Source organism: Anneissia japonica, unplaced genomic scaffold (genome assembly GCF_011630105.1).
Source record: "Anneissia japonica isolate Jap-2015-1 unplaced genomic scaffold, ASM1163010v1 scaffold287957_len1322810_cov207, whole genome shotgun sequence".
Classification (NCBI taxonomy): domain Eukaryota; kingdom Metazoa; phylum Echinodermata; class Crinoidea; order Comatulida; family Comatulidae; genus Anneissia; species Anneissia japonica.
In genome coordinates, this window is record NW_022683022.1 from 435934 (window position 1) to 450233 (window position 14300).

The 14300-nt window shown below is 35.4% G+C and overlaps 2 protein-coding genes across 2 annotated transcripts in view; both read right to left on the reverse strand.

Annotated features, from left to right (window-relative positions):
- LOC117115698 (organic cation transporter protein-like) overlaps window positions 1–12819 on the reverse strand; it is a 15858-nt gene extending 3039 nt beyond the window's left edge. The window contains exons 1-7 of the mRNA XM_033259639.1: window positions 12759–12819; window positions 9040–9310; window positions 6844–7266; window positions 2956–3059; window positions 1943–2097; window positions 1303–1471; window positions 693–822 (exon numbers count right to left, since the gene is read on the reverse strand). Coding sequence (XP_033115530.1) covers window positions 693–822; window positions 1303–1471; window positions 1943–2097; window positions 2956–3059; window positions 6844–7266; window positions 9040–9126 — 1068 coding nt within the window. The 5' untranslated portion in view covers window positions 9127–9310; window positions 12759–12819. The remainder of the gene's footprint in view (window positions 1–692; window positions 823–1302; window positions 1472–1942; window positions 2098–2955; window positions 3060–6843; window positions 7267–9039; window positions 9311–12758) is intronic.
- A 78-nt stretch (window positions 12820–12897) lies between these two features.
- Window positions 12898–14100, reverse strand: LOC117115778 (collagen alpha-1(I) chain-like). Its single transcript, XM_033259747.1, has 2 exons — window positions 13726–14100; window positions 12898–12933 (listed from the first exon to the last, which is right to left on the reverse strand). The coding sequence occupies exons 1-2, from the start codon at window positions 14098–14100 to the stop codon at window positions 12898–12900; spliced, it is 411 nt and encodes a 136-aa protein (XP_033115638.1).
- Between the last annotated feature and the right edge of the window lie 200 nt (window positions 14101–14300).

Here is a 14300-nt window from a genome sequence, read left to right on the forward strand (position 1 = left end):
AATCCAATTATATCCATTAATCAAATAAGTCTACACATTGAATTCGCGGTTTGTAATATGCATGCGAGTTATCTATATTGGTGTTCTCATGAGGTTCGTGCTTCGTGGCGGTTTTAAGACTAAAATATCTGAGCTGTTATGAGAAATGTGTACACAATGAAAATGATTTTTGATATGTTTAGATAGATGACTAGGCCTATATAAGGTTCATTTTGGTATTTGAATCAGGTTCCTAGCTTAAGTACAACAGGAGTAAGATCATTCTTAATGTCAGGTGTCTAAAATCATTCTTAGAAAATGAAAGTCGCATCTAAACATTAATATATTTTGTGTTGGTTTTAAAATCAATCATGAAAATTGGCTTTAAAAATTTGTCTTTCAATTTTCAAAAATTTGTCTTTCTATTTCAAAAATAGGTATTTCAACTCAGAAATTTGCTGCCATGAAAAACTCATTAGAAACATTGAAACCAAATTATTGTCCTAATATAAGTGGAGTACCACCATACTCATTTTGGCATGACACCTCACATATTTTGTACTATAATTTCGGTTTTTACTTAGAGAATTTGGCAACTTTGTCGTAAGATGTGTTGGTGTTCTTTTCCGAGTTTATCTTTCGTGTAATATTATTGAGTAGGGTAAACATAGCTAAAATAATATTATTCTGTAAGTAAGACAATGTAAGCCTACCTCTTCCTTATCATCAAATATATTCTGAGGAATGGTGACTTTGTTAACCTTTGCTGCTCTTTGTATTATAGCCTCAGCTTTAGAAAACTCGCCTTGTGAAAGTAACCATCTTGCAGACTCCGGTAGAAACCTACATGTCAGTAAAAAACAAACATATTCTTTATGAAATTGATATCTTTCGTTGATAATGCACTGCTGCTAAAATCAAGAAATCATATAGTTAATTTACTTCACATCATAATAAACACACTAAGTATAATGAGGAAAATAATGATGATGATGCTGATGATAATGATAATGATGGTGTTGGTGGTGGTCATAATGATGATGATGATTGTGGTGTTGGTGATAGTGGTGGTGTTATGGCGCAGATGATTAAGAATGATGATGATTATAATCATATTAATAGTTGCTTCGTATTCGTTAAGTCACTACAAAGGTCAATCAATCAATCAATCAATCAATCAATCAATCAATCAATCAATCAATCAATCAATCAATCAATCAATCAATCTATCTATCTATCTATCTATCTATCTATCTATCTATCTATCTATCTATCTATCTATCTATCTATCTATCTATCAAGATCATTGTATTTTATACTTACGCCACATAAATAGCAGCTACTGCAGTTGGAACCGAAAGAACAATTTGAAGAGTTCTCCAATCACGTATGAAATAGCCAAGTAGCGCTAGTAACATGATGCCGCATGCCCAATACATAGGTACCACGTTGCCTGCTACACATCTCATCTTTAGTCCAACAAGTTCGGTTGCTACAAAATAGCAATAATATTATTAATAACGAGGATGAAAATGATAAGATTGACGATGGTGATGAAAATAATAATAATAATAATAATAATGATAATAATAATAATAATAATAATAATAATAATAATAATAACAATAATAATAATAATAATAATAATAATAAGAAGAAGAAGAAGAAGAATTAATGATGATGATTATGATGATGATGATGATGATAATGATGTATGATGTCAATTGTGATAATGGTGATGGTGAGACGAAGACGACGAGAAGATAATTATATGTATGTCCAAGCAACAGTACTAGTATAGTTGACCTAATTATTATAAATATTGATAAATAAAAATATAATAATTGATCTGAACCGTATTGCTAAATGTTAAAGTTTGGTAGCAATAATATATTTAAACAAGTTACCACCTAAAAATACCACCTAAAATATAAATGGACAAAAAATGAGAATACATGCTTACAAAACACAAAGACAATCAAATATATGCCCATTGTTGCCATGGCGATGATAAACCGTAGGCAGACATATGCCGCAAATGACTGTACGAAAGCTGCAACCACCCCAAGCGACGAATTCAGTAAACAGCAGATGATTATGGTTGGTTTACGTCCAATCCTGCAAATTATTAATATTCCACTTGATAATATAGTGTTGACTTGATATTATAGGCTGCCAATTGTCTGATGATCGCCATTGTATTTATTATTGACAAATATAGTCCGATATACAGTAAAGAATAACATTAAAAAAACAAAAAAAACAATTTAGTGACGTTGCTATCGTTAAAGTAATTGAGTATGTCGAAAGTCAGTTGGACTGTTACAAGGGAATAGTTTGTAGCGTACCGTATTTAAACATAAAAAAATCCATTTTACGAAATAACAATGTCCTTTGTTAATATTGTGTTTATATAAAGCAACACTTGCTTGCTTGCTTGATACTTGCTTGATAGTGGTTTGTCTGTTGAAAAGCTAAAAGTTTATATGACCCTTCAGTACAATTTACAAAAAAAAAACAAAAACAATTAAGTGGTGTTGCTATCGTTAAAGTCATTGAGTCAATGTATGCCAAAAGTCAGTTGGGCGGTTACCAGGGAATACCGTTTGTAGCGTATTTAAACACAAAAATACCATTATGCTAATATTGTGTTTTTATAAAGCAATACTTGCTTGATTGTGTTTTGTGAGCTAAAAGGTTATATGACCCTTCAGTACAATTTAATATTTTGCTTCAAATTGTTATGTTGTGGGTAACGGCAAACGATAAAAAACAAGATTTTGAGATTAGAATAAAACATATGATGTGATAAGAAAAGTTATTAAAATGAAATGACGTTATTGAGAAGTAAAATTAAAAAAAAACTTATAAGAAAAAATAAATTTGCAGTAAAGAGATTTCCATTCAATAACGTCCAATCACTATGCTTAAAACTGGTGTAAAAATGGCCGCTGCCTTAAATTAAAAAAAACTCACCTATCAGCAACAGATCCGAAAAAAATCGATCCAACAAGAAGTCCACCGAAGTAGACCGATTGGGCAAGCGCAGCACTGGCTTTGCGACTGCATACTAAATCAAACTGGAGCCAAAATAAGAAAATATCAAATAAAATAACGTTTCGATGTTTTTTTTTTATATTGTATAAATAAAATTGTGAAAAATTCAAGAAGAAAGCACCTATATAGTATAATCGTTATATAATATATGATATATAAAACGCATTTACATACAGTATGTACGTAAATTAAAATTGTACAATCACTGAATAACGTGCATACCACCATCCCGTATCTGAATAATTATTAATTATAATTTATTAAGAGATCAGTCATATAAAAGATCGAGAATTCGAATGCGATTGTAGTAAAATCTCATTTTAACCCACCAATACTAAGTCAGGAGTCAGCATCGCTCTCTCTATGTGGTCGTCAAATTGTAATAACAATACACTATCACAAGAAATATATAATTTTCTGGTATATGACTCAATTACAATGTGTAAACAAAACTTCCATGTTTGTATGATTGTAATTGTATATTTACATTTTATGGTAGGCCAGATTTTGATGTTATGAATTAGGCCTACACTCAGTCTTTGTGGCAAACAGCCTCTTAGACTGAATGTAGTTCATCATAATTTTCACCCAATTCGCTGACCATTATTACAATAATAATGTGAAGCGGTATTGTAATACAGTATACAGTACAGGCATACATATGAACTAAATATAATTATAGGCCTACAGTATTGTGATAATGGCCAGCAACCAGGTGGTCAAAGGTTCTCCGACGAGGTACCAATGGTCTCCGACAGGGATGCACACTACCAACCTCAGTCCCTCCATTGTCGAAGCATGGCAGCTGGCAGCTCGGAACACACTAGAGGTGGAACCCTCTCATCGAAACATCGACAGGGGAAGAGCTGGTGCCAGTGTTACCAGATGAAATTATTTATTATTATCTTTTCCCACGACACGAAGGTCATTTTTCATCAATGTGTCATTTCTTCCCCTAGCGCCGCCACTGAGTTGATGCAATAAAATGGTAGCCTCTTCTTTGTGTCAAGTTGTTTGGTTGATTATTCTTCTGGAAATCTTTAACTTTTAGCGGATCAACAATTTAAATGGTTTTGCTTTGGGATTCACAATTTAAAAGATGCCGATGATGATTAATTCAATTTTCATTTTATTTCTACTTTGTGAAGGTGGTTGGTCTGTTTACGTTTATGTGAAGCAATTGTTGTTTATAGATATGCAATGACGTACAGTGCAGGTATATTCTTGTGTCAAGTTGTAGTCTAGTTCTAATTAAAAAAGAAGAAATTTACGCATAAATCAAAATATAATTCATATAATGATGGTCATTCCAAGAGTTCATGACTTCAAAGAGTGCAGCAATGCAACATAATGTGTTTTGGTCATTTGTACATACAGGACAGTGAAAATAAACGTGTACACACAATGTTAACTTTTCAAGTAGGCATACGGTATCCTTCCTACAAGTTCCTATACTTATTATAGTTACTGTGCGAACAGGAGGTCATCAGTGTTATCAGTGTTTTATTTTTTCACTACTAGAATAGTAAGATAGCAATATTGGGTGCAGTCATCAACAATGTCACCTTAATCCGCCCAGGATATCTACTGTTTTTATTTTTGTTTTTATTTTATTTTATTTAAAACATCTTTAGGCAGGATAACATATACAGGCGAGATCTTACCGCTGTTTTAAAATATGGTCCTGCAAAAACACAGTACAATAACAACAACAAGAAGTAACCAGCACAGTACAATAAAATAAACAATAGTAAAAACTTTGGTGGAAAACTATCCCCCGCCGGACACCAACCCGGTACTTCTGAGTCAAGGTTTCGGGGCCAGGAATTACGGCTCAAGATTAAGCTTAACTATGGTAAAAACTATCCCCCGCCGTACACCAACCCGGTATTTCTGAGTCACGGTTTCGGGGCCGGGATTACGAGGTAGGACAATTAATACTAGTACAATTACTTATATAGATAGAAATGGTAGACACAATGCCGGTATTTCTGAGTCAAGGTTAGTTATATTTTAACATTACATTGACATTCAGGTCAATAAAATACTCATGATTCTGAGTATTTTATTGACCTGAGATAAGTTGCTGTACCATAAAATACAGTTGCTAACAACTGTAGGTAGGTAGCGGTAGCATTTACGACGAAGAGATGGGAATTCCGAACTAAGCAATGCGCATGTGGCAGTTACCCAAAGAACGTCCGCAAATTATCTATAAATACAAAGTGAGCATGCGCTTGGAAATGCTAAACAGCCAATGAGCATGTGCAATGAGCAAGTGACGTTGTCGAGCCATGTCGACCATGCGTAGTTACCCAAAAGACGTCTCAGGAACCAAATAGCGTCTGTGAAGAGGGTATGAAATAGAAATGGGAAAAATAGAAATAGAGCATGCGCAACACAGCTAAAGAGATCAGGTAATGGATATTATTTGGCTCTATCGTCGTACCTGCGCACGTAGGCTTATGCATTGACAATCCGAAAAAAAAAATACACAGAAGCTGACAACCTCAGAGGCCTATGCCTAGGGCCTAATACTCAAGTAGTAGTAGGGCAAGCCAAGTAGTAGTAGAGCCAGGCTATTTCACCTTCATTGTGTCGAGAGATAGCTAGGGGTAACTATTAGTATTATCGAAATACCGTACGGTATGCTATATCGACCCTTAAACAATACCCACACACAGACGGTAGTAGTAAGTAGAGAAGGGCTTAGCCAAGCTAGTGGGGAAGGGGATGAATAAAAATAAATAAAATAATATTTAAAATAATTAATAATATTATTATTATTAATACCGTAATATTAATAGGCCTAACAATAATGGTAAAAATGCGGTTTGGCTGAGTGGTTTTCATTCTAGTTTTTGAACTTGTAGTCAGCAGGAGTTCTCGGGCGGCCATGTACATAGCTATACCCCAAATTGCATTGTTGACAGGCTGTCAAGTGGCTGATGTTTTAGCTCTGGTGCAAGCATTTTCATGGCATATAAATAAAGTATAGTTAAATATTAAGTCTCTTAAAACAAAAAGCAGTAACAGGATGGAGTCACCCATGGATGACAACGTAAGGTGAAGAGATGAGATTGATATGAGAATTGAGATTGATTTGGCGTCAACATGCTGAGACTTTCGTCCACCAGTGGACCTGCAATAGCTGATGATGAAACATCTTAAGGTTATCAACGTAATTAATTAACTTACCACACACCCTGGTCAGTCAACAACAATGAATAAAAATAATGTTAAAAATTAGAAATAAATAATAAAATTAATCAAAATGAATGCCGAAATACTATAATGAAAATCCAAATGAAAGAGCAGAGGCAATCAATACGGTAATTTAAATGTCATGGTATATCGGAAAGGGAACTAAAATAATATTAAAGTCGTTATAGGCTAAACCCTTTGGAATTAATTTATGGCAATGAAAAACAAATTAACCAAAAATACCATTATTAATTTATTCACAATTGTAAATACTGTAATTAAAATTTCATGGTAATTATCGGAAATAAAACTAAAAAAATATTAGAATACCTCGTTACATGCTATACCCTTTGGAATTAATTTTAGTTTAAGTAATATAACAAAATTCACACATAAGATAAAGGTAAGATGTCTCGGCGTTTTTTTAAAGGAAATACTTGTTGTTTAAACCTAAGTCTTGTTTCAATGCAGTCCGTTTCTACTGTAATGGTAATAGGCTTAAGTCTAATGAGCGGGGGCCGATATCGTAACAGAGAAGAAACGGCACTATAAATAAATTCTCATAAACATATGTATTCACAATTTAGAAAATGTTACACTTACATCTTCTTGAATTGTGTTGGTGTACTGAGAGTGGTCGAACTGATAACCGTCGGTACATCCAATTAGCGGCGTATCATTCGTTATGTTGTAGTAGCTATCATACTGCATACAATTGTGTTCATTTTCCGCCGTTGTAGGATCATCCACCGGTATGGTGACGCTCGAGTTAAATGGGCAACCAGTATCTTCCAAAAAGCTGCAATTCGCGGTCACTGTATCCGGAACCTTGCACCAATGGTCAGAAGCGCCACCAAGGAAGACCTGACCCAGGTGATGGAAGGCCACTGAGAATGTGAGCATACAGTACCAATGGAACACCCATAACTGGTAACGGCCAAACTCACCTATCTGCGCTAGTACATCATCAAGCTTCATTTTAGGAAAATGCTTTTTCCACAACGGAGTTTGTTGCTGTATTGGTTTCTGAAAACATAAGATGTAGGCCTACTAAGTTTCATTAGAAAATATGTGTGAATTATTATTGATATTTTCATAAACGTATAAAATCAATGTAGCAATATTGTTAGATACTACGAGCTGAACCACGCGACATTGGCGTAGCTAGAGGTTTTGGCGCCAGGGGGAAAGAGTAGAACATTGCGCCCCCTTCCCCCAATTATAATTATAATATAAAAATAAGCACTGTCCAAGCTCTCATATACAGTAGTAGGTTCTTTCTTACCAAAGGTGGCGTCAGGATTTTCCCGACGGAGGGAGGGAAACTGTCTCTTATACACATCTAGATGTGTATAAGAGACAGATACACGACAGAGAGGGGGGGGGGAGATTTCCCTGACGAGAGCAAAGTGGGCGTGGTCGAGCATCGCTTAAAATGTTCCGGAAGTGGTCGGGGTAGTGGGGGTGATTTTTGACAATTTATGGGTTTTCAAGGATTATTTAATCGAATTTAGAGTCTACTAAGATGTACACATTTTTTTTCTCCCCGACAAATTATGGTTTTTCTCCCCGACTGGGGAATGGGGAGCTATCCCCGAAGGGGCTGGCACCCCGCGGTCGCGCCACCCCTGTTTCTTGCTACTGAAACTGCATTACGATGTTCGGAACTTTGTATACAACTTTACCATTATCCTAATTTGTAAGGCTGTTGATCGCATACAGCTTAGTATTCTTATTTATTTAAACTCGTAACTGAATTTTGCGTGCTTTTACATCTACAAATAAGTTATTAACATGATCAACGTTAGCAATATTGTCTATCGCGCTCAATACTAAGGAGTGCCAAAGCAGATAGTCTCACTTGTCTCATCGTGGCTCTGAGATATGGCAGGATGAGCTTTAGTCATGTAGTCAGAATACAGAATAAGCTAAGAAAAACAGAGAAAACGGTCGAAATGGACTAAAAAGAAACCACAATCTATAAATTTGCCAATAAAAACCAACTACATTCAGATTTTATACTGCACTCGTGTTCAAGAAGCTGAATTCCATGCCCCGGGACCATGCGGCACAATTTTAGGCGCAGAGGTGGGACAGGAGCAAAATTCCTGGAGTGAAATTCCTTAAACCTCTAAAATTCGGAAATATACTGCAAATACTTGCGTTGTGTTTTATTTATTTATTTATTTGTTTGTTTTTGTCAGAGCACGGAGGACTAATTCCTCCATGGTCAGAGTAAATAGTAATTTCAATAAACAATACATCCGGAATTTTTGAAATTTTATTAGATGAATTTGAACATTTAATGTTGCCTTAAGTACCAATTAGACATTTTAAACAGGTTTATTTTATTTATATTATTTTATTTTATTTAAATTCACATCCAACAGTGGGATGCCCACCTTTAAGAGAAGTGAATAATGTAACAGTGACAATACGATAAAATACAAAACAATTAACTCGGATAAAAAAAAGTCAGTAAAGCCTAAACAAATAACAAACAACTTTTGATAGGCTGCTTGATAATATTGAATCGATTATTTGCAATTCCACCGTGCTGTCTTAGTGGAGGGGAGGGTTATGGTTGGGTTCAGGAAATATGGGGATAACAAAATTGCTTCTAAAACGGGGATAAATATGACTGAAAATGTAGGCTCAATGAAATTAAATATTCTTAATAAATGATACATACACAAACTCTAACAAAGAATATTTGTCACACAGTAATTTAATGGAATGCAGAATTACAATAATTACACTCGATCTACTATAGTAATCACAATCACCAATTGTTATTACATATTCGGTACGGTAGGTCTTCTCCAGTATGCCCTGTTTGACAAGGTCACTTTCCCTCTTTGGATAAGACCTTCTTGAAAGGTGCATCTTCCGTTGACATGTTGTTGAACTGATTCACGTTATAACGAAGCATGTTTCTAATTCAGTAGATGTTAAGCCTTGCAGAGGGCCACTGGGATGCTGCGTGAACAACGCAAGTTCGCCTCCTTTGCCCTTAGTACATTTCATTTCAATTCAATTTCAGTTATTGCTTCGTATTCCACTGTGGGCCCTAAAGTAATCAGATCAATATACAAAACAAGAAAAGAAAATGATAAATACGGCTTTTTCTAACTAAAACAATAAAACATGTGCAGTTGGGTAGGGCGTAGGGCTGTTACTCCACTGAAGTCAAATTAATGTCACGCATACCATCTATCTTAACCAAACTATGCGACATGGGACCGTTGAACATTTTTTACTATAAGGTCCTAATGACCTGCCTCCCAACCCTATCCGGAAGTTTTATCACGGGTCGGATGGGTATATACCCTTATATACACATGTAAAACCAGTAACGTATTAATTACCTTTCCTAGTTGCCGTCACTGAGTGAGACGTGACATAACGTCCATAGGGACACCCATGGTTCTGATGACCCATATCCTAATCCTGCGATCTATGTATCATTGGGTGGAAACGTTCCTCCATTTAGGTTCGAATGACCCGAATAACTCATCCAAAGGACAGTGACCAAAAATTACCTGATTACAATACGTTTTTTTTTTTTTTTGTTTTTTTTTTGGTTCTGATGACACATATCTAAATCCTGCGATCTATGTATCATTGTATTAATCTGTATTAATAATAATAATAATAATAATAATAATAATAATAATAATAATAATAATAATAATAATAATAATAATAATAATAATAACTTATCCAAAGGACCGTGACCAAAAATTACCTGACAACAATACGTTTTTGTTTTTGTTTTTTTTTGTTGGTCAGCTTATTTTTCATAGTTTGCTATGCGGCCACACTCGATCTAACTAAAATACACTTTCAGAACCAGTAAAATTTTGCCCAGACTCAATGTTATTACTTTTTTTGTCGATTTCAGGCTCCAAATGTTCTTATTTTGTTCTTATTTTTTCACATTTAACAGTTTATTACATAGCCACACCTACTGCAAATAAGGTACAGATAAGATTTGTTGGTTTTTCTATTTTTTTAAATAAGTACCTCATTTGACATTTTACCTCAGTCTCAATTTTGTTCTTAAATTTAGAGCACTTTCAGCCACAGTGTTCTTATAAAAAACTGTAATAATGATTAATCAATAACACTAATTGTCTATTAGCTTTTAGGCAATAACAAATTAATTTCACCTCTTTACAAGTTTTTTATACAGCGCTAAATGCATGATATCTGTATTTAAGCCCGGCATACCTAATAAAGAAAGATTTGTACCTCAGAGGGAGAGTAAGTCATGCGAAGAATGTGTAGTTAATCAGTTAACCCAATTGCATGTAGGCCTACTCGGGTGATGGTACAACTCACCCTAGTTACGAGCCTTACCCAATTAAACAAGGGGCCTATAAAAACAATTTAACAAACCACATTAGTTACGACTTTGACACGATAGTTTCATGTCATCACAAATAAGTACCTACAGCATATATACCTACTTCGACTATATTTTTTTGTAGGTTAAGCCTAGGCCTAAATTTAGAATAATTGAATTGAACAATGTGTTGTATTAACACAAGGGCGATCCATTGGGTGGTATTTTTTTAATATTAGAAGGAGGATTTTGAAAATCACTTCTTTCTCTTCTTAGTAGATAAAATAATGTCTGATTTAAACTGTTTCAACGGTTTCTTATCTCCTCACCAAACTGTTAAGTAACACGGTTTTGAACAATCCGTAGGGAAGAAGGTGTCCGAAACCTTTAACAAAAAATGATTATTTGGTTGCTTTCAAAAAATTGGGTACACTACTATATCATCTCAAATCCAAAAGCTATTGTACCAAGAACGCTATTTTATGCATGGAGATGTATACCGTAGGCCTATATTGAGAGACACAAATAGTATGTATATTAGCCTCCCTAAATTCGTTAAACTACTGTATCATCTCATTTGCTAGCGTACCATCCAAACGCTACTTTCTATCCAGAACGCTATTTCATGCATGGAGGTGTATAATGATATTATACCGTATATCGACAGGTTATTCTAATAGCAGTAGGAACGATCGGACGGCGTGGAATGTAGCGTTGTTATTGATTTTTGTAGATATAACAGCTCAAGGAGGTGAGTCTGCAATAATCGCAATAATAAATAAATTTCACGAGTTAATAATTTTATTTTGAAATCCTTAGTCTATTTTATCTTTGAATTAACTTTTAAAAAATTAAACAGAAAATATTGCTCTCTGTTTTTTTTTTTTTTTTTTTTTTTTTTTCATATTATAATATACATAATGCTATTACGGGTAACGCATGCGTGACTCATATTACGCCTAATGGAGTCCGTAAGACTGTCGGGCTATCGATTGTATTGTATATGGCATTAAACTTAATTTAGGCTCAGAGAATATGAAAGTCATGCTAAACGTTTTAATTATTATTATTATTATTGTTAAGTGCAAACATTATAAGAGTTTACCAAAACGAAAGACCTAGGTTTTGCCATCTCTCCATTAAAAAAATCATTATGAATTGGATTAAGAGATAATGGCTGATCTACTTAAAATTGCTTTAGTGTCTAAAGTTGAAGTACCAGAGTGGAAATACTAGGGACATGTTGGTAAGCCTAGTGGTCCAAAGTCTAATAACAATGCTCCAATCAAGGGACCAATATAGGGCCTCTCGTCAGGTTTCGAAGTTAATATTCATGTTCAAGGAGGTAGAGGGTATGTTTAAAATGAGAAAGGTGTGCTTTTGATTAAAATAATAATAGGCCTACACATGGGTACAGTAGGAATCTGCAATCGCAATAACTAATTGGATCGCAAACTATCATTTTTAGTCTGACGACATCAAATGGCGTCTGACGACAGAAATGTCGATGGTTATATGATGTATTAACAACCCCTTCTCTACGCCAACATCGCCATTGGCTCAGGGTTTGAGATGGGTCTGATTGCAGATAACCGATGGAGTCCTCCAGGTTATGTTAAGAGTGATGTAAACGTCTTTAAATCATTAGCTATTATACTGGGTCAATTTCATGGAGGACCAGTGCCACCAAGGACCTATAATAGACTACCCGGTACTAATTGATGAAAATGGAAAAGTTTGAATAATTATGTTTAATTTTGAGGCAGAAAAGAATAGCATCCCTTATATGACGCGTTTGACGAGGGACACCAACATGGAAAACAGTTAATTTTATTCTAAAAAATGATTTTAGCCAGGATATTCAACAGTAAACTGACTAAACAAATTAGACATTTTAAATCATTATATTATAGGCCTAATTTGTTATTTCACCTTATGCCTCTAACGTAGCTAGATGTTGTAAATATTGAATGTCTTGTCCGGATGCGGTATTCTAACACAAATACTGATGTATATTTTCTGATACAGATGAATCGGCGTAATAATAATAATATGTTTACCGGCTAAACAATTCAACTCAGAATTCCATATTATTAATAGGTCACACTTACTCGCTGTATTTCCGAAAATAGAATTTCTATCAAACAAATTGTGAAAAGGTTTAACTTACTCCGTAGAATTTACTCCGTATATTCAGTCTTCAACATTCATCTGATCTGCCGTATTCCAACACACACAAAGGAGGAATACTTTATACGAAAGCTCTTATATACGACAACTGTTCGGGTCAAATGTCACAATATACCTCATCAAGTGCAGTACGCTCCAGCGAGCGATTGTTTCAGCTGTGTATATGGACATTTTTCATAACAGCAATATTAATAAATTATGTATGTGAGCGTATTATATTACCGGGGGAGTCGTCAGAGGTGCGCTCATGTATAAAAAAGCATCGAAGGTAATATATACTATAGGTTTATAGTATAACTATAAACATCTATAATTTACAATACGATAGAAAAATACCAGTACGTAAAATCGCCCATAAAAGGCGATTGCAGCGCCGGGTGTGTTGTAGGCCTGTCAGGTGTGTTGTAGGCCTGTTTTGCTTTGGTTTTGTGCTTTCTTAACGCCGCGACAAAGTACATGAGCATTCATTTCAAAGACATGCATATTGACTCTTTTATTTTCATGTAATAGAACAACTATTGTATGACCTAATACCCCACACAATAATATGGAATATTTAAAACGGATAAATCAGTCTTGGCGTGTTTCAAACCTATTTTAAGCACAGCCGCCGAAAATTATGCATGCTGTGTGTCGCCTAGGCCATGCATTATCATGTGTGTTTGATACACATCCACAAATTAATAGGAAACATTATGTCACTAAAAGATTTTTCAAGTGTGGGAGAAGCATAAATTACTTCCCTCCACTCCACGGGAGAAACAATCGTACCCTACGGGCAACAGGTGGGTCACAAGCGTATATATATATATATAATTATATATATACCGAAGAAGAAATTAGAAGGTATTAGTTACCAGGGCCGGAGGAGGGTGGAGCTGGAGGGGGTTTTATATAGGCCTATATATATACTGTCTCTTATACACATCTAGATGTGTATAAGAGACAGGTGTCGGTCCCATTGACTGATGTCCGTCTGCTCCTTGCTGGCCACTTGGTATATTGGTTTGTGTCGGTCCCATTGACTGATGTCCGTCTGCTCCTTGCTGGCCACTTGGTATATTGGTTTGTGTCGGTCCCATTGACTGATGTCCGTCTGCTCCTTGCTGGCCACTTGGTATATTGGTTTGTGTCGGTCCCATTGACTGATGTCCGTCTGCTCCTTGCTGGCCACTTGGTATATTGGTTTGTGTCGGTCCCATTGACTGATGTCCGTCTGCTCCTTGCTGGCCACTTGGTATATTGGTTTGTGTCGGTCCCATTGACTGATGTCCGTCTGCTCCTTGCTGGCCACTTGGTATATTGGTTTGTGTCGGTCCCATTACTATCGTTTATTACAAAGAAACACAAAGACGCATTTATAGGCCTACAGTAAATGTCAAGTTGTCCGTGCGGGATACGTGCTCATGTAGACCTAGGTGTTTATTGATGGCATATTGGTCTTGCGACGATTAAAAGAATTACAATCCGCACATACGAACATGGGAGGGGGTTGTCACCCAAAAAAGACCCCACACCCAAG

What these genes read in the sequence shown, in the direction of transcription:
- LOC117115778 (XM_033259747.1), bottom strand. Translation starts at nt 14,100, where the DNA reads ATGGGACCGACACAAACCAATATACCAAGTGGCCAGCAAGGAGCAGAC. An exon ending in AGTCAATGGGACCGACACCT is followed by an intron (nt 12,934 to 13,725) that starts GTCTCTTATACA and finishes CCATATACACAG; the next exon opens with CTGAAACAATCGCTCGCTGG.